Source organism: Macrosteles quadrilineatus, unplaced genomic scaffold (genome assembly GCF_028750875.1).
Source record: "Macrosteles quadrilineatus isolate MER2022 unplaced genomic scaffold, UCM_ALF_1.0 Scaffold_1__1_contigs__length_201487025, whole genome shotgun sequence".
In the NCBI taxonomy this organism is placed as follows: Eukaryota; Metazoa; Arthropoda; class Insecta; order Hemiptera; family Cicadellidae; genus Macrosteles; species Macrosteles quadrilineatus.
In genome coordinates this window covers 48192502-48216733 of record NW_026542594.1, presented here as the reverse complement: position 1 = coordinate 48216733, position 24232 = coordinate 48192502, and the positions used below count along the sequence as shown (strand labels likewise).

At 36.9% G+C, this 24232-nt stretch overlaps 1 protein-coding gene across 1 annotated transcript in view; it reads left to right on the top strand.

Annotated features, from left to right (window-relative positions):
• The window catches only part of LOC128982949 (uncharacterized), a 47147-nt gene extending 31904 nt beyond the window's left edge, over positions 1-15243 (top strand). The window contains exon 2 of the mRNA XM_054402050.1: positions 10603-15243. Within this exon, the coding sequence (XP_054258025.1) occupies positions 10603-12069 (1467 nt within the window). The 3' untranslated portion in view covers positions 12070-15243. The remainder of the gene's footprint in view (positions 1-10602) is intronic.
• The last annotated feature ends 8989 nt before the right edge of the window (positions 15244-24232 follow it).

Genomic DNA, 24232 nt, shown 5'->3' with positions numbered 1-24232 from the left:
TTACTATATTATTACATATACTGTACAATTTATGGGTCAATGATGAAAGGGCTACTTCCTTTTCTCTTAAAATAATTTAAAGAAATTCTGGTTCGTTGTGACATTAAGCCGAATTTTTTTTTTTTTAGAGAAGCAACGATTTGATGTGTATTCGACATAGTCCCGATTTGGTTAATTCTTCACTCAATATTTTGTTAGTACAAAAAATTCTAAGAATTTTTGAGTTAGTTTTGATTTGAAATTTTAAAAGTTTATCATCTTCCTGTACAGTTACAAATCTCTTCTGATCATAACAATTGTATCAAATTTAGGACTATAATTATCATGCAGTATACAAAGTACAACTTAGCTATGTTAATTAATTGTAAACTTTATACGACTCCTATAATTTCTCAACCATATTGCCTTTTCGGAATAAACGCTAATGGCATCTATTTCAGGCTTTCATAGCTTCATATTTGATTTCATAGCTTGCTGGTCGTCTTTTCCTTACTATATAGCACTTATAGCTAATGGCCTTATTTCCCTGCTTACTTCAAGGTGGCCTCCTTCCCCTGATTTTTATCCTGGGCGCCTTTTAGTGTTTTGAGTGATATATAATGTGATTTTTTTTTATTAAGTTTGACGTTTGAAGTAGACATATATAGAAGCGGGAACATCTATGGATGGCAATTCTGCAATCAAAAATGCTTTTGAGGTTATATCCTACGAATATAGGTGGGGGTCCCCCTGGCCGCTTCTCCAGGCTCATATAGAATGGCCGCCTTTCCCTGCAGGGCTGGGAACTTATATATATAAATATATACGTCCGTGAACGCGATAACTTGAGTAATTTTTGTCCGATTTTGATGAAATTTGATTTAAAGGTGTAAGGCGGAATAAACTTGAATGAATTCGCAAACCAGCATAATCGGACCATGGGAACGGGGTTTTACGGGGTTTTATGGAGTAAAAAATGGTTTTTCTTATTTTTGACCCTCAAAACACAACATTTCCCAATTTCTTCCCATGTTATTCTTATGGAGAATATTGTGAAATGTTGTAGTTTGCTTGTTTATGGATATATTTTGATAAAACTTGGTAAATTTATTTATTGTATACTAAGCTATTAATATTTTACTAAAAACCCCACTTTAATAGTTTCCTCCTAGCAGCAAACCTAGGTTCTCGTTAAACCCAATGTTATTTAAATAGATTTAATTGAAAATCAATTCAGACAAATGGAAATTCGCTTAGTCGGCAGGTTTGCTGCAGCGGGAGTATTTTGGTTATGTTTTGATTGGTTATTTGCAAACTTTTCAACTAATCTAATCCTATACTCTAATACGAGCAATGTTTGCTTGTATGTATGCTTGCTTGCTTGCTTGCTTGCAGAAAGATCTCGAAAATGGCTCCGACGATTTTCTTCAAATCTTGTAAATAGTTTATTTTTGGCCTAAAAACAAGTTTCATGCAGTTAGAATTGCCAACAAAAATCTAATTACGTAGAAAAACAAAACTGAAAGTCACATTTTTTTAACATTAGTCTTATGGGTTGCTAAGTAACCATGTTGGTTGAATTAAATAACAAGGAAAAGGTAAACAAAAGACTTGAAGTTGTAGCACGTGTTCATAATAAACCAACTACCCACAGTATACTAGCAAATTACAAATACAGTACAAAAGGAAAAACATCACTTGTTAATATTGAGCAAAGATTATACCAAAGATTGATTATACTTAAGATTACTCGAGACATTGTAGTCAAGGGTAGCAGTGCGAAGTCTAGGATCTGTTTATGACGAATACATTAAGGTATCTGCAATCCTAAAATGCTATGGGAAGGGAAGGAAACAGGTCCGTGACGTAGGAAGTAGTGAAGGAAGTAGTAAAGGCAATCATAAAATGCTATGGGAATAGAGGGAAACAGGTCCGTGACGTAGGAAGTGATGAAGGAAGTAGTAAATGCGAGCAGTCCGGAGTGTGGGGACTGTTTATGACGATAAGATTAGGGTATCTGCAATCCTAAAATGCTATGGGAAGGGAGGGAAACAGGTCCGTGACGTAGGAAGTGGTGAAGGAAGTAGTCAAGGCGAGCTGTCCGGAGTGTGGGAACTGTTTATGACGATTAGATAAGGGTATGGGCTATCCTAAAATGCTATGGGAAGGGAGGGAAACAGGTCCGCGACGTAGGAAGTGGTGACGGAAGTAGTCAAGGCGAGTTGTCCGGAGTGTGGGAACTGTTTATGACGATTAGATTAAGGTATCTGCAATCTTTAAATGCAATGGGAAGGGAGGGAAACAGGTCCGCGACGTAGGATGTGGTGAAGGAAGTAGTCAAGGCGAGCTGTCTGGAGTGTGGGAACTGTTTATGACGATTAGATTAATGTATCTGCAATCTTTAAATGCAATGGGAAGGGAGTGAAACATGTTTGCGACGTAGGAAGTGGTGAAGGAAGTAGTAAAGGCGATTAGTATGGAGTGTGGGAACTGTTTATGACGATTAGATTAACGTATATGCAATTCTGAAATGCTATGGGAAGGGAGAAAAACAGGTCCGCTACGTTGGAAGTGGTGAAGGAAGTAGTCAAGGCGAGCTGTCCGGAGTGTGGGAACTGTTAATAACGATTAGATTAAGGTATCTACAATCTTAAAGTGCTATGGGAATGGAGAGAAACAGGTCCATGACGTAGGAAATGGTGTAGGACGTTGTAAAGGCGAGCTGTGTGGAGTTTGGGAACAGATTTATGTATCTCCGATACTAAGACTGCTTTCAGAGTGAACTAATGATTTTCTCCGAGCAAAGCTCGGTCCCCAGGTACTATATCCTTATAGCACTCTCAAATTTTGGTATAACCAGCTGTTTCAAATATTAGTAGTGTCAATTTCAAAGTATTCATCTGTTCAAATGTAAACAAACATTTTCTCCCCAAGAATAACATGGGAACTTTGAAGGCCACTGGGGCAGAGCCCTGGGAATTCCAAAGTTTTTTGTTTGATGGCAAAACTACATGGTAAGACCTTTCTAACGACACCTTGGACATGGTGATCGGTAGCACCTCTGCTCCAAAACAATTATGACAAAAATATGCCTAGCGTATTAAATATACAGGGTGTCCATAAAAAACGTTTCAGGACTTTGGGAAATGAATCCCCATACTAAAAGGAAGAAAAAAGTTTATGGGAAGGTATGTCCAAAAATGCATATTTACCCAGATAACCGCCATTTTGTTTTTTATACAAAAACATTTTTATTTGTGAAGTTTTTTATTCGATGATTATGCAATTTGGTAAGCATGTTAACATACACAAGACCTATAAGATAAAAAATAATAAAGTTGTTCCGATTTGAAATTTCAAAATGGCGACCGTTTGAATTTTTCTAACTTAAATAACTAAAAAACGGCTAACTCTATGAAAAAATGTCAAGATTATTTTTTTTTGCATTTTTAATTTCCTATCAAACAATACCAAGATCAAAAAGATCGGACAAAAGATAACTGAAATATAACGTTTTTTGTGTAAAAATAAGGCGAAAATAAGGGGTTCCCCGACTAACTTTGCCTTATTTTTACACAAAAAACGTTATATTTCAGTTATCTTTTGTCCGATCTTTTTGAGTAATTGAGGTAATTGAAACTCACCAATTCAATTACCTCAATTACTGTTTACCAGTATTATTGTTGTGAGGGGTTGGGGTTAGCCACTGGGATCGTGCAAATATTTTAACATATGTTTAAAAGCATTGTTGGTTGCCACGCCAGTTTCTGGGATTGCGGAACTGAAATAACGTGTCGACGCCGTTGATTGAACAGCGTTGGTGGTGTAGTGGCTAGAGTACCCGACTGACGATAGGGAGATCTCAGGTTTGAATCTCCTCGGCGGCCATAACATTTTGCTTTTGATTTTGTTAAAATATGATTTTCTCTTAACTTCTTTTTTGTTTGTTATCATTTCCTAACAGGGAATAATTGAGATAGGCCAATCGGTTCATAAAATTATCAATTTGTTTAATTTTTTCGAAGTGCACACAGCAATATTAGTGATGATCCTTTGGGATTTTATTGTCTAAGTTACACCATTTAGTTTTAAAACTTACCTGTAAACCAAGTGGTTGTGATTTCATTTCGTAAAATGATTTTGTATTTTTAGCTACAAGTACATTTTGATTTTTTACAAATTTACTTGCAAATCAAGGGCGGTGTGATTTTTGTTGGTATAATTATGTTGTAGTGTTTTTTAATGACCTCGTTTTATCTTCTCCTTCTCCACGCAACATAGGCTTAGGCCTAATTAGTTGACTATTTATTGTTGTTAAAAAGAACAGAACGATTATACAATTAAATACAAACAACATGATTTTAATCACTCAATATATAACTGATTGTTAATCAATTCGTATACATGCAATAGACTAATATGCTCTTTAGTATTCATCCGATTTTTCTTTTGTACTGTATTTATAATGTGGTAGATTTGTTGACTAACATATGTTGAGGCTCTTATTTACTTTTTAGTGTTAACTCGCAAATAATGTCATGGCGACCAATTAACCCATAAGGCCCATGTTAAATTTCTAAAGTTTGCATTCATGTAGGGAAAAGTCCTATGGTCCGATTTGTACCATTTCAGATTTATACCTTCCCATGGTTGGGTACTATGACTGCGTTAAAATTCGTGCAGATCGCTTCAGCCGTTCAGGAGGAGTATTTGTAAAACAAAAGCAAGAGTGTAGTATAAGAGCTTCGCTCGCTCCGCTCAAAAAAGCCGATGCGGAAAATGTCGCGGTGTCCCCGACATACGAGTGAAACGGTCAGACGTGAATGTCGCGGTAGCTGTAACATACAAGTGGAAAGGGTTAATGGTGATTTTCCTAAAAAAAAACCATAAAATAAAGGAAAAATTAAATTTTCTTAACATTGGCCAAACAATTTTAATTAAAATTTAGTATTAACAATTTTGATTTAAAATTTAGTAAAATTTAGCCTAATCCTTTTGACACTGAACAAGATGGTATAATCAAAATTACCGTAAAATTATGGTTCAAATGTTATTGTAACTTTTTTGATTTTTTCCATAAAAACCAATTCACAAAAAAATTAGATATTTAAAAAAACTACTTTACCAATTTTGATTCTTAAATTGTGTGTATGGTATCTAGTTTTTTTTTAACCGTCAACGAAATGGTTGCTGTAAAAATTACGGTTTAAAAGTTGTTGCAACTTTTGTGATTTTCCCAAAAACTTATTAAAGTTACTATCACCCCTTACCCATGTGTCATGATTAATAAAAGTAAGACCAAAATCTACAAAAGTGATAAACCAAACTTCATTCAAAAACAGATTTTCAATACTTGGATCAGATGAAGTAGAAATTACTAGCACAAATATAACAAATATTAATGAAAATACAAAAAATGTAAATAATCTTAATAAAAACTCAACTCTTATAACCAATGAAACTGAATCACATAAAAAATAAAAAAAAGGAAAACATTTTAGTAGGCCTACAGTATTAAAAGATAAAACCAAATTCTTACCAGATTGTCAAGCTAAAATTACTAATAACGTACCAAACAACAATGAAGACGAAACGGAAAATTATGTTGATGTACTGAATTCTTCTACTAGTACTGTATGTTAAAAAACAAAAAGATTGAAAACATTCAAAATAACAATACTCTTAAAGAGAAAACAAAATTGAATTCTATCTCTTTCATAAAAAATAAAATAAGAATTTTATCAGACAGTCATGGAAGAAGCATAAAAAAACTTGCTAAACAAAAATATTAAACATGATGAATCATTTGAAGTTTATAGTTCTGTAACACCAAATGGACAATGAATGAGGCCATCCGTGACTTTCGTGAGAAGATAGACCGCCTGGAAGAGAGCGTGTGCAATACCACAGGACACGTCGTCGTGGGTGGGGATTTTAATGCTAGGGCTGTCGAGTGGGGAATGATCCTCACAAATTCCCGGGGCAAGTACATTCTGGACTTTGCTGCCAGAGCCGGACTCGTTGTCGACAACGAGGGCAACACGCCAACTTTCCGGCGCCCTGGGATGCGGGGAACGATCCCAGACATTACCCTTGCATCTGAGTCTCTTTTGCCAAGGATCAGAGCCTGGAGAGTCCTGGAGGATTACACGGCCAGTGACCAACAGTACATAATTTTTGACATCCTGGATGGTCACCAGAGACAAGTGGCAGCGTTTCGTCAAGTGCCCGTTCGATGGAACATTAAAAAACTGGACGTGGCAAAATTCAATGGAGCCATCCTACGAAGAACGCCGGTGGTTCATTCTGCAACTGGCGTGCCCCACGCAGAGGCGTTAGTTGCATCCACGATGAAACTGATTGTCTCGGCTTGCGATGAGTCTATGCCTCGCAGGAGATACCAGTGCAATAAGCGTCCTGTGTACTGGTGGACTGCCGAGATTGCGGAATTGCGTCGAGCGGCATTGAGGGCCAGAAGACTTGCTACCAGGGCTAGAGAACCCCTAGACAGACGGCGTAAGTCGGAGGCTTATAGGGTGGCTAGGAGGTATCTTCGTCGAGCCATCAATCGGAGTAAACGCAGTTGCTGGGATAAATTAAGGGACGATGTTGATTCCAACCCGTGGGGCCTGGGTTACAAACTTGTAACCAAGAAACTTGGAACCCGCTCTCCACCTTCCGTCATGGACAGGGTCACTATGGAGAGGATAGTCGAGTCCCTTTTCCCGGCTCACGCGTTGCGCCCACTGCGGGATTATGGAAGGGTGGACGACGTCCCACTTTTCAGCCCTGAAGAGCTGGTGGCGGCCGTCATATCCCTGAAGAACAGCAAGGCTCCTGGTCCCGATGGGGTGCCCGGTGAAGTCCTCAAGAAGGTTTTGACTACCAACCCCTTGATCCTTTTGAGCATGTATAACGCCTGCCTGGTTGAAGGGGTTTTCCCCTTGTGCTGGAAGACAGCTAGGCTTGTGCTTGTTGGGAAGGGCAAGGGAGACCCAGATCTGCCATCCTCTTACAGACCTCTGTGTATGTTGGATACGGCGGGCAAAGTCCTTGAGAAATTGATCCGTTCCCGGCTAAATTCAGCCGTTGTCTCTGCGGGGGACCTCTCCCCTCGTCAGTATGGATTCAGGACGGGGCGATCAACGATTGATGCGATTGAGGAGGTGAAGCAAGCCGTGATGAGAGCTGAGGATTTTACCCACTACTCTCGCAGGGTTGTGCTGCTCGTAACGCTCGATGTGCGAAATGCATTTAATTCGGCGAGGTGGTGCGACATGCTGGATGCTCTGGAGAACACCTTCCACGTGCCGGCATACCTCATGCGCATCATAGAGGATTATCTCCGGTTTCGCCTCCTAACGTATGACACTGCGGAGGGCCCGCGGACGATGAGTGTCACTTCTGGTGCTGCCCAAGGTTCCATACTCGGCCCAGACCTCTGGAACGTCGCTTATGACAGCCTTCTGAGGTCTGAAATGCCTGAGGAAACAGTCTTGGTTGGGTACGTAGCGTTGAGCTGGCTCAGCTAAAGCTAAACCGAGTTATGCGTACCATAAACGCATGGATGGCAGACCACGGTCTCTCGCTTGCTCTGAGCAAAACCGAGATCGTGATTTTGACAAAAAAACGGATTGACACCATCGTGCCGTTGAGGGTGGGAGCCGTCGAGGTTCAAACTGTTCGTTCTGCCAAGTATCTTGGGGTCATGGTAGACAGCAAGCTTAGCTGGCGGGATCAGATCTTCCGTACAGCGGACAAGGCCGCTAGGGTGGTTTCTTCTCTTAGCCGGTTGATGGCCAATGTCGGAGGGCCTCGGTCCAGTCGTAGAAGGCTGTTAATGTCTTCGGTCCAGTCCGTACTCTTGTACGGTGCGGAGGTGTGGGCAGACGCTCTAAATAGCAGGATGCGGCTCGCCCGAGTGCAGCGTCAGGCAGCACTGAGGGTAGCATCTGCCTACCGAACAGTGTCCGAGCCCGCCGTCCTGGTGATTGCTGGAGTCATCCCCGTCAAACTTTTGGCGGCGGAGAGAAAGGCAATTTACCGGCGCCGTGGGGAGGACGAGGCACGAACAGAGGAACGCACCCGCACCTACCAGCTGTGGCAGGAGGGCTGGGAACAGGAGACACGGGGACTCTGGACCAGGCGACTGATACAGCAAGTCAAACCTTGGGTTGATCGGCGGTACGGAGAGGTGGACTTCTACCTCACCCAATTTCTGACGGGACACGGCTTTTTCCGGTCGTACCTGTTCAGGATGGGCAAAGCCGTGTCACCCGACTGCATATACTGCCCAGGCATTCTTGATGACGTGGAACATACATTTTTCCACTGCCAGCGCTGGGAAAGGCCCCGCCTGGAGGCTCAACAGTTAATAGGACTGCTGTCGGTGGACACGGTCATACCGATTATGACGGAGGGTGAGGACAATTGGACCTGTGTGTCACATTATATCCAGGGTATTCTCCGCGCCAAGAAGATCGACCTTGACCGGGATGCGGTTGTAGGTCATTAAGAATCGAAATGCCAGAAACGGTGCGAGCCCTGAGGGCTTAGGTCACATGTTGGCCTGACTTGAAGTAATGTGACAAACAATTCCAGGTCTGTGTCCAACAGAGTAGAGGGGGTTTTGTAGTGAGTAGTCTGACAATTTTCAGGAGTCTCACACTACAGGCTGGCTACCTGTGTGCGTAAAAGCATTTTCCCTCCTCTCCCTAAAAAAAAAAAAAACACCAAATGGAAAAATGGTCCAAATTTTAAGTACTGAAAATAGTTTTGACTATAATAAAAATACCCCCGCCGCAGCAAACCTGCAGACTAAGCAAATTTCCATATACACAGCTGGAATTCCACTAAATTGTTCCCTTAAAATTGTCAGATTTATTTCCTATTTAAACATCATTAATATTAATGAGTACTTAAGTTTGCTGCTACAGGGAAGAAAATAGGGGGTTTTTATTGAGATATTAATAGTTCAGTATGAAGTAAACAAAATTTCAAAATTTCATTAATATATGTCCATACACAAGCAAGCTACAAACACTGTATTTATTCTCCATAAGAATAACATGGTAATTTTAAATTTACATTATTTTGCGATTTTTCCGTAACCGTTAGGCATGCAACAATGCTTCAATATACTAAATTATTTGTTTTTTTGAGCTCTACAAAATGGTTTAGAAAGAAATTGCAAAATGTTATGTTTTCAGGGTGAAAAATTAGAAAAACCCACTTTTACCCCATGAAACCCCCCATAAACCCCTGTTCCCATAGTCCGATCATGCTGGTTCGCGAACTCGTTCAAATAAATGTAGGTTTACACGTTTATACCAAATTTCATCAAAATCGGACCATTTTTGCTTGAGTTATCGCGCTAACGGACACATATATAAATATATATATATATATATATATATGAATTTGAACGGATGGTGTTTTTGGCCTCTGGGGACCTCAAAACGAAAAACTAAATCGGTCCCGGGTGCAGATCTTACCATGAGACCTACGGTAATAGCTTATTCCCTATATGGGAAATTCGCTAAAAGTATGGATAAAAATGATTTTATAATAATTATGTGTGGAACAAATTTCATTTGCTTAGAATTAAATATTGATGATTATTTCAAAAACATTGAAGAAAGAATAAGAAGATTATCTTACACAAATGTTTGTATTATTGGCCTACCTTGGAGATACAATTCACCAATGCTGAACAAAAAAATATCAACAATAAATTAAGAGGTTCATGAATTGACTATTTTACATGAACATACAAAGTTGTTCACATATCTCACGCTCCTTTTACACAAACCACGGACTCCACTTCAATAGAAAGGGTAAATTAGAGCTTACCAAATTAATAACCAATTATATCTATAACAATAAATTTGAATCAGTTATCAAACAAATTCCTGTTAGAATAACCGAAATAAATATTTTTTTAGAGAAATGTCAAAACAAAAGACATATAGTTTAACAAATATCAGCAGTAAAAACCAAGTTGTACAGACAAATTCTAGTAATCTTAAAGTTATGCATCAAAATATTAATGGTTTATTAGAAAAAATTGACATTCTTGAAATTGTTTAATTATTTTCAAATTAAAACCACGCCAATCCTGTAAAAAAATATTTAAAAATTACCAATTTATGACCTTTTACTCAATTTGTATTTATAAAACATTACTATTTTTAAAGAACAATTTTGAGAAATTCTGGAAAAATGATGAATTATGTGAGAAGAATTATGATTTGAGAAAATTACAAACATTTTATTCTACTTTCCACTAAACAAGGTTTTATGAAAAACATGTTTATTACAACGGAAGAAAATTATCTAACAAACTACCAACTGATATTCAAAATTTAAAATTAAAAGAATACAAAAGAAAATTAAAACAAATCCTTACTGAAAATCCAATCTACTCTATTGAAGACTTCAATGAAAAATGTATCAAAATTTAAAGAGTTGTATTTAATAGCTTACCTAATTGTACTGTCGATACAATTTATATTGTCAAGACAATAAAGTATTTATTTATTTAACCTTGTAACATGAGGATGGAATGCCTAGTTCTATCAATAGTGTCTAAGCTAATATCTAATATTAGTCTTATGTTGGCAGATGACTGGAGATAATTCAATGACAGAAGAACCTCCTCCTTCAATATTTTCACTGCCTATTGAAGTGTTACAAGTCATTGGTGAATATTTAAGTCCTCGAGATCTGTTGGCTGTGTCAGCAACATGTCGTCACTTAAGATCTGTGGTGAACGTTAATCTTCTGTGGCAAAAATACACAGGAGATGGAAGCATCAGTCGTGGTCTGGACAATGTAGTGAGTGTTGTCAAGCCGAAATATAAGAATCCGCATACTACGAGTTTGGAAAACCTTTGTGAACAGAGGTTTCATTTTTTAAAACAAAGTAGATTATTGAATAATATATATAATAATAAATATATACCACATTCAATACATTTTAAGGGATACCTGTCTGATTTAGATACAGCGAAACCAGTAAATAGCCGCCAAATAACATATGGGGGTAAATATTTGTTTTCCCTTTCTTATTGTGAAGTTAGGATTGATGTAACTGAAGTAATCACTATTTTCGACTTGGAAAATGATTTAAAGGTTTTAAAGACTGTAGACATTGCTCCCCCTCCAGAGTCATATTATATTATTGCATGGGTTCAGGTATGTGGAGATAAACTGGTTTTGCAAAGAGATGAGTGGGTTGATGCGTATCATATCAAACTGCCAGAGTCCTTTGAACGAGTATATTCTATTAACATTAGTGGACATGGGACTCTAGAGATAGCTGGAACATTGGTAATAGACAAGTTTTTGTTTGTTGAGAACATTACCAAGTGTGTAATCAATGTCTGGGACTTGTCTGATGGTTGTCAGTGCAGTGATCTTAAGCCTCAAATTAAGTACAGCAACTTGAAAATGATAGGCTATTCCCATAGTGAAATGTTATTGCTTTTACTAACTGATATTCATATACAATCAGGAGCATTATGTGATCCTCATTTACTTGTCTACAATGTCAAAGTACAAGGTTATTCAACTTTCAACCTGGTTTTGGAACCAGAGTTGTTCAAATGTGATCAGATCTTTCATTCAATTGTCAATGGTTTTATTGATAGTAATTATGTTGTGTTATCTACTTTAACTCATAATGGCAGCTGGAGATCAACAATAAATGTTTATGACAGTAAAACATCTTCACAAACAGCTACAAAATCAATACAAGAAACACAAAATATTGAATATGCTAAAATGATTGATGGATATTTTCTCTTGCCATCAGCAGAAAGCATTGATGTATTGAGTTTAAAAGACTTAAAAACTGTTTGGAAGATAAACATTAAGGGATTTCTGTTTTTGGATGTATTGTGCTTCTCTTCTCTAAGTGCAATAATTGTTGTCACTAGCTTTGATAATGTAGAATTTTGGAACTTACATAAAAGAAAAAAAGTTCTTCATCTGCCTGAAATTTCAGTTGTCACATTAGACGACACTTGCACAAAAATTATAATACATGACATAAAAGCTGATAAATTGGCAGTCCATTCTTATTGGTAAAATATGTTTAGTAAACTGCGCGTTTGTACAGACTGCATGTATGTTTAGGTAGAAAATATGGTAATTTTTGTGGTTATTTACAGTACCTATTTACATTACCATTAACAGATGTCTATGTTTTTAATACACCCACTAAGTTTTTTTTTTTATTGAATAGATTTACTTCCTACATAGTAAGAAATACTTGCAAAAGAGGGAGGTTGCTTTCATTGTAACTCCTTTTAGCAAATTTCCCATGTGGGGAATAAGCTATTACCATGTTGGCATAGTAAGCCCTAGACCTGAGACCGATTAATTTTGTTTGTTTTTATGTCCCCAGAGGCCAAAAACTATATCCGTTACAATTTCTGCAATGTAAGTTTATATATGTGTGTGTGTCTGAAAAATGATAACTCATGTCATTTTGGCCTGGTTTTTTATTAAATTTTGCATGATGGTGCAGGGCTGGATACACTTAAATGAGTTTGGGAACCAATAAGGTCAAGTGAACAAAGTGTTATGGAGCTTTAAAAATTTTCTAAAATTTTTACTACAGCCATCATGTAGAGTAAAAAGAAAAATTAATTTTATACATTGAAGCGTTGTTGTACATACACAGAAGAACTAACAACAACAACACCACCCCCACTGAGGTGGATTTCTTTTTCAGACAAATGTCTGATTTCAATTTGGAGCTCTTGTTAACCCATTAGAGCCGACTTACAAGTGCTACTCTTGCGTATGCCGCCAGACTGAATTCCGACTTACTCGCCTGTACTCAAGTTTCATAACGCCACTAGTTTACATAGTTCAGTAAAAATTAAAAAATTCGATAGATCGCTCTTGAATTCACTTTTATACTTATTTGAGATTACAGCTGTTAGGACCTGAAATAGTTGTAGAGAGGCAAAAATTGACATAATGCGTGTATTAAATACATACTAGTGTACCTGTTGTTTGAAATCATGCAATTGTCAAGTACCGGTATTATACAAGAGTTATTTACTAACAACAGTCATAATTTTAATGAGTGCTCAAAGTCGAGGAATTGTCAAGTACCGTTACTATACAGGAGTTATTTGAAAACTAATACAGTAACGGTCATAATTTTCGATGAGTTTAAAAGACTGAACTCAAAGTTTATGAAACGAATGGAAATACTCACACTGTTAACCCTTTGAGTGCCACGCAACAATATATTGTTTTGCACAACACATCTGAAAAATACTTCACAACAATATATCGTCGTCGGTAGTCTTACCGAAAAATACATTGCAACGATATATCGGGCCGGCGCGACTTTCGATCATGTGAGTTTTAATGGGCATATCGGTTGACTCGGTTCTTGTTATAAAACAACGATGATTTCAATGGATTTCTCATATGATCGAAGCACAATATATCGTTCCATGCACTTTTGGGATGAAAATTTATACTTTTATCGATTTTTATTCTTGCGCACTACGCTTCGCCCCCACGGAAAGCCTGGAACTTTTCAGACATACTTAGTAAAAAAACTCTGACACTTTTCGGAGAGTACCAAAATAAATTTCTGGCACCCAAAGGGTTAATAACAGTTTGATATAATAAACAGTTGTAAATATATTTTTCAGAAGCTGGCCTGGTTTTAAGACGTGTTTTCTACAAATGTTTCCTGACCCGACATACCCATAGCTGTTACCAGTAAACATTTCTTGCATGTATTCATTTGATCTGACGTTAGGCAAGTTGTGACAACACCATGTGTATATTCTTCGTGTATTTATTTACTTCCAAAGTAGTTTGCATAGCAGAACTGACAAATATTATTAATTTCTCCAAGTGAGTGTATCTGGATCCCTAACTGTCACACCAGGTCTCTCTTCTTCTACTTTTCTCATCTCACACGCAATAAGATCTCTTATTAATATTGTCTCCTCCTCCTGTTTTCATTATTTCTTTTTGAACTCGAGGCATTTTCTGTTCTTGTCGAACACGAGGAAGTGTCTTGTCTATAACCTCCTGAATATTATAAACATCAATATTTACTCCCAAAAATGCTGTTGAGTTTATTTTGATAACCAGCTGTAGTTTGTTATGAAATTAGTTCTATGTAATTAGTCTTATGGGGGAAAATTGAACTTTGAGCGCGCCTCACCCCCTTAAGGGTAAGATTTTTTAAAATTCTAAAACCTTAATGCAAAAATACAAATTGACACACATTTTTAGACATCTCAAACGTTGCAATTAGTCCACAAATAGGGGAGGAGTAGTGTTTACAAAAAGGGCCTAACGTATTATAGATAAGATATATATATATGTGTGTGATGTGGAAAGCAAATAGTCCTCTTGTCGGGAATTTTCGATTTTGAGTTTTCTTTATATTTTCATTCCTTATTAAATTCCGAATCAATTGGTGCAAGTCCCACACATGTATGATTTTTTTTTTTTTTAAAGTTATAGGACTTTGAAATTTTGTTTTAGAAAAGGGTCATTTTGAGAAAAACTGTTTTGAAAATTTCAAATATGCATAAAAACGGTGTTTTCCATATTTAAGAAACGATTTTGGTATCAAAAGAAAGCTTATAATGTCCTCTTTGGAAGCAATACAAATTGTTGTCTTAACTCACAGTAACTTTCATTTGAATAATTGTTTTACTGCAGCATGTCGTAAAAATCACAATTCAGAAAAGGGACCTCTTGTCGGCCCTATGTTATTTCTCCATAAGATAAGAAAAGGTACCTCTTGTCGGGACCACAAAATTTGTGAGTTATTTTGTTCTCCGTGAACTGAACTTTTATGTAGTTCTCTAAATTTCCACTAGAATGTAGGACAATTTATTTTTTGGAATAAAATCTGTTTAAAAAGTGAATATTAGAAATGGGACCTCTTATCGTTATGGTGAAATAACATTGAGCCACAAGAGGTACCTTTTCTCAGACTGTACAGAGGCTAACAAAATGATTTATTTCAACCTTTTGCATCTTCAATTCGATATTTTAACCGATACTGTAATTTTCTATGTTAAATTAGGTATAACAATCGATAAAACCCCAAAATTCGACATTTTCTACCTTAATTACTTATATCGGCTGTACTGAAAATTTTGCATCTCCGACAAGAGGTCCCTTTTCGCTTTCCACATCACATATATATATATATATATATATATAGATAGATATAGATAATTATGGGAAACAGTACAAATATTTAAATGTGCCACAGTGATTGGCATGTGTCAACATCTGGGATAAAAGTAGATTGTTATCTGAAAAGCTAAAATATCCCCAGGTGCAGAAAATCTGCAGACTAAGTGAATTTTCATGTACCTGGCTGGATTTTCACAAAAAAAATTCCTTGAAATTTACAGATTTATTTTATATTAAAACTAACTGTAGCCGCGGGCTTTGCCTCGTTTAACTTCATAAGTATTCGCATGGCTCAATCGAGTCCTGGTTGAAGTTCGTTCGCTACGCTCACTCACCTTTAGATTGGAGCTCGTTCGCTGCACTCACTTACCTTCAGGTGAGCTCGTTCGCTACGCTAACTCGCCTCCACGCTCGCTGTTAAGATTCATTAATTCCATTTAAATATGAAAAATCATAAGGTTAACATGGGAAACTCCAGAGCCACTGGGGCGGAGCCCGAAAGCCCGTCCAGAATAAAAACTACTTAGTTTTCCTATTTAATGCCCAAAGAATCGGTGTACCGAATTTCTATTCAGCCTCCTAGGTAAATGGGAAGTGGGAGAATTAGTGATGAGTGAGTGAGTGAGTGAGTCAGTGAGGGCTTTGCCATTTATATATTTAGATTACAATAATTTTAATGAAAGCTTCGCAATGAAATAACAAAGTGTGTTTTTAATTAAATGTTTATGTTAATGAAATCGATCGACACCTTAATCTTTAAGATCGGACGAGTATTAACTGAGTTATGGCAGTTTTAGTGATACGTGACCGCTTTCAGCATGCGCTGCAACTAATATCCGGCGGTCACGTATCACTAAAACTGCCATAACTCAGTTAATACTCGTCCGATCTTAAAGATTAAGGTGTCGATCGATTTGTAATAAAATTGCCTTAAAAAAGTTATTCTTGTAAAATTTTTGTAAAATCAACGGTTTTCGAGTAATTTAAGAAACAAAATTTTAAACAGCCGCCATTTTGTTTTATGAATTTGAAAAATCGTCATAATTTTTTTGTCGTTTTGTCTAGTTGTCATAAATGTTTGTGCAAAGTTTCAACTTCGTATGTTTAACCAATTTTCAGAAAAAAATTAATAAGTGAAAAAAACAAAATGGCGGCTATCTGAGTAACTAAGGACTTCCGGACAATTTAAATATGATATTTAGATATGTTTCTTACCCAGGAACAATGCCCTAAAATATTGGTAGTGAGTTCCGGGACACCCTGTATATAACTCGACAATTTGTGGACACGTAGGTTGTTATGTTTGGGGGTCGTCAAGTTATCCAGAATCTTGAAATTTTTAATAAGCTTTAATAAATGAATATTCAGGTCCTAACAGACTAGTTTTTACATTTAAATTATTACTAACGTAAGTATTTTTACGTATTGAGTAAACAATCTTCAAAGAAATGTCAAATATTTAACAATTAAAACTTTATGTTCTGAAAAAAAATTCTTTTTTTGTGGGTACCCTGTCAGCTGTTGACTGTTGAGTTACCAGTTCTCGGGTTAGTGAGGTTTTACTGTGATATTAAAGAAAATCACTTTACATCATACTACACCAGGGCTTGTAACAGGTTATTTTTCATTTTTGCTCTTGGTTATTTTTTGTTCATTTGGTTATTTTTTTCGGGGGATTGGGTTTTTATTGATCCAATTTTGATGAAGCTTGTAAAACTTTTAAAACTCATAACATGCCCCCGAATGAAGAGGAGTAGGATTCGTAACATAAACTAAAATTAATTTCAATTTTTTAATTATTATTGCCTGATCACTTACCTAGTTCAAAATCCATTTTTTTTCTTCCTACATATTTTTAATATTCCAATAAAACTACGGTTTTTGGACTTTTTAGTGACATTTTGGGTTTATTGAAGGTTATTTTTTGGTAATTTTTTTGATAATTTTGATTATTTTTTTACCTCAAGAAATGTTACAAGCCCTGTACACAGAAACAGGTACTTTTCCATATGTATTGATAGGCTGGAAATTTGCCCTTTACCATGCCTAAACACGGAATAGTAATGTTATGTACTTTTACCAAGCACTTAGTCAGCTGATGAAATAAACAGCTAACTGCAATGGCCTATTTTATTTTCTGCAATATAAAAATATTATAATTTATGTTACTTCCTAGATAAAATGTGTTATGCGTTTAAAATGTACTATTATTCTGTTTATAATGATGTAAAGTATGATACGTTACTCGCCCGGTAAGCTTTAACTTACTCGCACAAAAATCCCCACGGTAAAACACCACTTACCGGACTAGTAACGTAATATACTATTTCACCATTGGGCTCCCTACTCCCGAGTGACAGTAATAAAGAACCAGCCACTGTATCGGCTAAGGACAGTTTATTTTAATTTATTAAAATTAGGGGTGTATGATTTTGGCAACCCTTGTCTATAGGCTACAATTATGATATAATTATTTATTGGTGGTTGCTACTAAGTTATTTTTAAGGAAAGTGGAAGTATATTGTTATATTCAGACCAATGTTACAAAACTTCACAATAGTTATCAATAGGCTTGAAATCCATGTGTATTATGTAGTTTCGGGTACTATTGCAATGTGTGAAATATGCCTGGGATTGTTAAAATTCATTTCCATTCTATTGTATTGTCATCAGTTTTACCACTACCCTAGAACAATGTGAACACAATTTCTATATTTATATTTCATCCTCCAATTATGTATGGTGTTGTGATACATTTGTGTCTGATAAACTTGCACAATGTTTTTGTAAGGTAATTAAGTAAATTATTTATAAAAAAAATTAAAATTTTGCCTAAGTTTCTTGAATCTCAAATTTGATTTATGTCATGGGCGTCCATCAATATGGGCAAGCCTTCCCCCCCCCCCCCCCCCATAAGACCCTACGTTTATCGAATTTTTACAAATTTTCAAAATAATACAGAAAACTCCCATAAATGTACAATACATAGAGTAAATTTAATAAAAAAAATTTGGTAAATCAATTATTTTTTCCGGGGAGGATCCTCTAAACCCCCATTTTTACTGGGGGTTATGCCATACTGTCAAGTCACCCCAACCCCCCCCCCCTTATGGAACAGTTAGATGGATGCCCATGATTTATGTATACCTAAACCACTACAATTTGTAATTTGTTTTAAAACGTTAAAACAATGTAAATAAAGATGTTTCAATGTACTGCAATGTGACATTTATTTCATGTATTACCCTTGTTACCTGTTTCCATGTTCCAGTATGTTGACGTGCGAATAGTCACTTCGTATTATAATTTTCACTGTAAAAAGCACATTTGAATCATTATTGGAATCAATACGGTAATTGGACAGTATCCTATCTCGACCAGTTCTAATACGAGCAGTGTCTGTATGTCTGTCTGTAATATATATCTGGAAAACCAGCGCGGAATGATTTTGATTAAATCTTGGGATTAGGGACTTATAGCCCTAAAACGTGATTGGCGACAGCCACTACCTCAGGAAAATTCGTGTTTCACTACACAACTCGTTTGAAAATGTAAAAATTTAACATTGGCCTTATGGGTTGCTAAGTAACTTTGTTGGTTGAATAAAATAACAAGAAAAAAGTAAACAAAACAATTATATAGTGTTAAGGCCAATCAATATTTAATGACCTATCAATTATATATAATCATCCCCGATGCTCAATTTTTATTTCAGTTGCTGCGGATTTTTAATACGGACAAAATTAGAGCATTCTATTGGCTGAGGGAACACCATTACCACAACGATACGTAAAGGCAACAAACGGTGTTTGTGGTGTGATCAAGGGCGGTCCCAGTATATATTTTTTATATATATAAACTATTATACCAGGGGAACTTTAATAATTTTTATTGCAAATCGTTCTGCCAAATTAAAATTCATTGTAGTCTTTACACTTGTGGCGAACGAAAGGACTAATTACAAAATCTAACCTAAAACTCATCGTTTGAGTCTGACTGTTTTTTGTAAGGGCCCTAGAAATGTACTAACAAGCTATAGGCCGGTGTCCCTGATACCTGTGCTAGGCAAGATATTTGAAGCCTTAATGTTAAGGCAGAGAAGTGATCACTTTGAAACCCATAACTTACTGAACAATTTTATTGGTAAATCAAGTTGATTTGGAGAATCGAGGAATTCCAAAATTTCTTGCTCAACATTTGAATTTGTATTATATGGCTTGAACACTTCCTTGAAGTATGAAGCAAATACATCTGCTTTCTCGGTGTTGTTTTTGGCCCAAGAACTGTCTTCTTTTAGAATAGGTGGAATGCAAATTTGTGGACGTTTTAAGTTTTTTGTAACTTTCCAAAGGGAGTAGTCACTAGCTTTAGATGGAGAAAGGTTTGATGTGAAATCTTGAAATCTGTCATTGTTTAACTTAAACAGTAACCTTTTTAGTTGTTGAGTGGCCCTGTTTAGATTTCTTTTATCCGTCTGGTCTCTAGAGTTTTGCCATATTCTACAGAGTCAGCGTTTTTCGGCAATTTTCCTACGGTATTAATTTCAATTGGATAGTGTATTCCTGATTTTAAATTATGTTTATTCTGGTCTGGAGTTGCTCTCCAAGCGGAGTCTTGAACTGTTTTGTTGAAATGTTCAACAGCAAGATTCAAATCTTCTTCGCTCTTCAAACACACAGAAATCTTTAAATTTTGATCCATTAATTCACGAAAATAATTCCAATCTGTATTTTTGTTGCATAAATGTGGTGGAATAGGTTTGAATATAACATTTGAAGCGATCGTTAAAATTACAGGTGAGTGGTCTGAGGAAAGGTCCAGAGATTGCTCGATTGTCACAAAATCTCGGGATACACCTTTTGTAACAAAAAATCAAGAAGGTCTGGTATTTTTTGACGATCAGAGGGCCAATATGTCGGTTCACCTGTCGATAGAGTATCAAGGTTCCGTTCTTGGATTGACTGCAATAGTTGTCGACCCCTAGGAGTTGCCAGACGGGAGCCCCATGTAGGATGTTTGACATTGTAGTCTCCTCCTGACAAAAATGTACAGCCTAATAAAGTGCAGAAGAATCATTAAACTGTTGCCGTGTAATGTTGTGTCTAGGTGGGCAGTAAATAAAACTTATAGTAAGTGGGCCTGTCTCAAACTCCACTACAACAGATGAACTTTGGATGAAATCAAACTATGATATTTTGGCAATTCATGGTGCTTGATATGACTTTTAATCAAGATAGCACAACCTCCATGAGCTCTATTGCTAGAATGGTTAGTGTTGTATAGACTGAAATTTGGAATTTTACAAAAGTTTAAATCAGCAAAGTGAGTTTCAGAAATAAGAATAATGTCCAACTTATGTTTAGCAATGAACAGTTTTAATTCTTGACATCGCTGTGTCAAGCCGTTAGCATTCCACAAGGCTATCTTCAAGGTTTTCACCATTAATTGAGCTTTTTAAGAACAGTCGTAAGTAGGTCAAGTAAGGAACCTATTTGTTGAGATTGTTGTATAAACAGTTTTTCAAACCGATCAAAGAATGAAGTTATTGTATTTGTTAACTTTTCTGTGGATGTATGTATCACTAGAAGCATTACTTGGCGTGCGTGCATTCACATTATCAGAACTTGTGCTGGGTTTAGTTTTGTTACTTACTCGTGAGTAGTGATGTGACGAGTTGAGTTGGCGAGTCGAGTTGACTCGAGTCAAGACCCGAGTCGAGTCAACTCGAGTCAACTCAATTCCAACTCGAGTTCTTTTACGAACTCGTACGGAGATTGCCGAAGCTACACGAACTCGTAACGTTACGAGTCCGACTCGCAAAAGCCGAGTCAAGAAACCGAACTCATACGGAGAAAGCCGAACCTTAACGAACTCGGGACGTAACGAGTTGACTCGAGTTTACTCGCACTCGCTTTCGGCCAATAGCGTCACAGCTTTACGAGTCAACTCGCATAGATTCAACGCTATTGGCCGGTACCGAGTCGGCCGACTCGCAAAACTAACGAACTCGTACGGAGAATGCCGAACTCACACGAACTCGGAACGTCTCGAGTCGAGTCGAGTCGACTCGTAAAGCTGACACGCTATTGGCCGGTACCGAGTCGGCCGACTCGCAAAACTAACGAACTCGTACGGAGAATGCCGAACTCACACGAACTCGGAACGTCTCGAGTCGAGTCGAGTCGACTCGTAAAGCTGACACGCTATTGGCCGGTACCGAGTCGGCCGACTCGCAAAACTAACGAACTCGTACGGAGAATGCCGAACTCACACGAACTCGGAACGTCTCGAGTTGAGTCTGACTCGACCCGTAACTCGAGTTCACGGCCAGTTGGCGAGTCGAGTCACTCGAGTCAGGAAAGTACCCGACTCGTCACATCACTACTCGTGAGTTGCTAACTGCCTCCGCATACGAAACGTCAGGACGTGTTAGATTGTCAGAAGAAGCAGAATTTGATGATTGAGAAACTTCAGCTTGTTTTGGTACGGTAGTTATTCCTCGAGCCTGGGGATGTGTTCGACTCTGGATATTTTTGAAGACCATGCATCCCCTGTAATCAGTGTTCCCAGATTGGCCGGAGTCAAATATCGTACACGCGGTCCTAAATTATCGTATTTCAGGCAAAATTATCGTACAATTTTAAATAACCATCGTAACTGGCTTGAGTATTGATGTTATCAATAAATACCTAATAGACTTATACATTTTTTTATTATAAATCTTAAAATTGCCATAAAACCATATTATTTTTAGTTTTGCACGTTGTAATCATAGTAACTGAAATTATGTGAATATTTCTCAACCTAAACACAAACACTACACCCACGGCCGCCTTTAACTACAGGCCGCGGCCTGGTAGAATTGGCAACATCGCAAGTGGTGTTGTTCAGTGACAGACGTCCCATAAGATAACATGGCAGAACGCAGACAGGTGACATCAGCTCATTAATTCGCACTTTATTGATTTAATTTTTAATTTATGAACATACATTTATTAAAATATCGAAAATAAAACATACAGAATTGAAAATTGAAACAATATGAATTAAAATCTATATCTGTACATTTTTAAGCGGAGTCAATATTGTCATAGTGCAGTAATCAATATTTTGTAAATACACAAATACCATTAGTTACTTCCAAAAAAATCAGCTGTTACAACGCCACTTGCGACGTTGCCAGTTCGAAGGCCGCGGCCTGGAGTTAAGAGGGTTCCCTACCCCCATTGAAAAACGTCAGAAAACCGCTTCGCGCGGTATCATATAGCGATTCTAGTTTTAACATTTAAATTGTGAACCAAACACCATTTTGTACATAAAGAGTGGTTATACTAAGTTTGCTTTTTAAAAAATGTCTATGCTTACGCAATCAAGGGCAAAGACTTGTCAAAGTTAGTGAACTTTACAGTTAAAGTTCACCAACTTTGACAAGTCGTGTAGTGGTGTAGGAGAAGCAGAAGAAGCAGAAGTTCAGAAGCACATGTAATTGAAATGTTTTCCTTTTAATTTTATTCATAACAGTTAACTTATAGGTTTCATAAGATTGATTTTTTTATGTATTGTTTTTTATATCCCATCTCTATTAAATACTGAGTTTTGATTTAAAACAGCAAAAATGTTTCCGAATTACTTGGTATAACCTCCCAAACCAATTTTGTAAAAGAGTACTTCAATCGCCCAAATTATCGTACAAATAGCATTATCGTACGGTGACGTATCGTACATAGTACGGGAGGCTAAATTATCGTACAAAACGATAATTATCGTACGTCTGAGAACACTGCCTGTAATTGGCTGGATGACCCCCTCCACACAAGGCACATATTGCAGGAGTAGAATTGTCTTTAGTGCATTTGATTGTATCTTGTTCTTTTCGGGTACACTTCCATATCCGTTGGCACTAATATCGAATGAGTACTTTTATCGATATATCGATAAAAAGTACTCATTCGATAGTTTGGTTAGTTAGGTTAGGTTATATATCGATAAAAAGTACTCATACGATATAAAAAGTACTCATTCGATATTAGTGCCAACATATATGGAAGTGTACCCTTCTTTTCCACATTTAACACATCTAAATGGATGCCTACAGTAGGTTTTTGTGTGACCATATTGTTGACATCTTTTACATTGAACAATTTCCCTTTTCCTGTAAGGGGGTTCAAAAGTTATCTTAGCATGTAACAAATACTGAATATTGAAGATGTCTTTGTTATTTGAACTCGGCACTAAATCAACAAAGAACATTGACAGTGGCTGTTTGGTGGTTGAATGAAGTACATTAGAAATATTTCTTACCTCATGACCCATCTGTCGTAGAGCTGCACACATATGACGTTAAATTGTTTACAATTTATAGTTTTTTAGGCTTGTGTACAAAAAAATATATAACAAATGAGAATTTAATGGTTTTGATTGGTTTTCACTGCCGTGACGTCATTTTGGCACTCCACTTCTGCCAACCGTGCCGACTCACTATTCAAATGCAGGAAGAGGCAACCAGATTACAAAAATATATTTAACTAGATACATGGAATATTGTGTGTGTACAAATAAATTTGTTATTAATAATAGGCTAATTAATAACTGCTAAACAAGTTCAGAAGCGATTAACGCTGTGGCTACGGTTACGGGTACCCGCAGTGACGTCATGGACTGCCCGTACTGTCTATTGGTATTACGGGTACCCGTAACCGTAGCCACAGCGAAATACGCTACTGTATTTTATTCTTGCATTATTCTTTGAAAAATTGCTAAAATCAATTCTAACGATAATATCGAAGTAAAATATCGATATCCCGATAATATCGGAAGTATAATATCGATATAAAAATATCGATATATCGGAACCAAAATATCATCATATCCGATCACAAACCAACCCCAAACACTACTCTGACCGGTGGGGCACACGGGAGGGACTAAGGCTAACATATCTTGTAGTGTCAGCGTTCGCCGCTAGAACTGCTAAGTTGAAAAAGATTTAATTTTTTTTTTAAATTTTAGTTAGCCTATAAAATTAATTTTTTACTTTCTCCCCCTATACCATAGT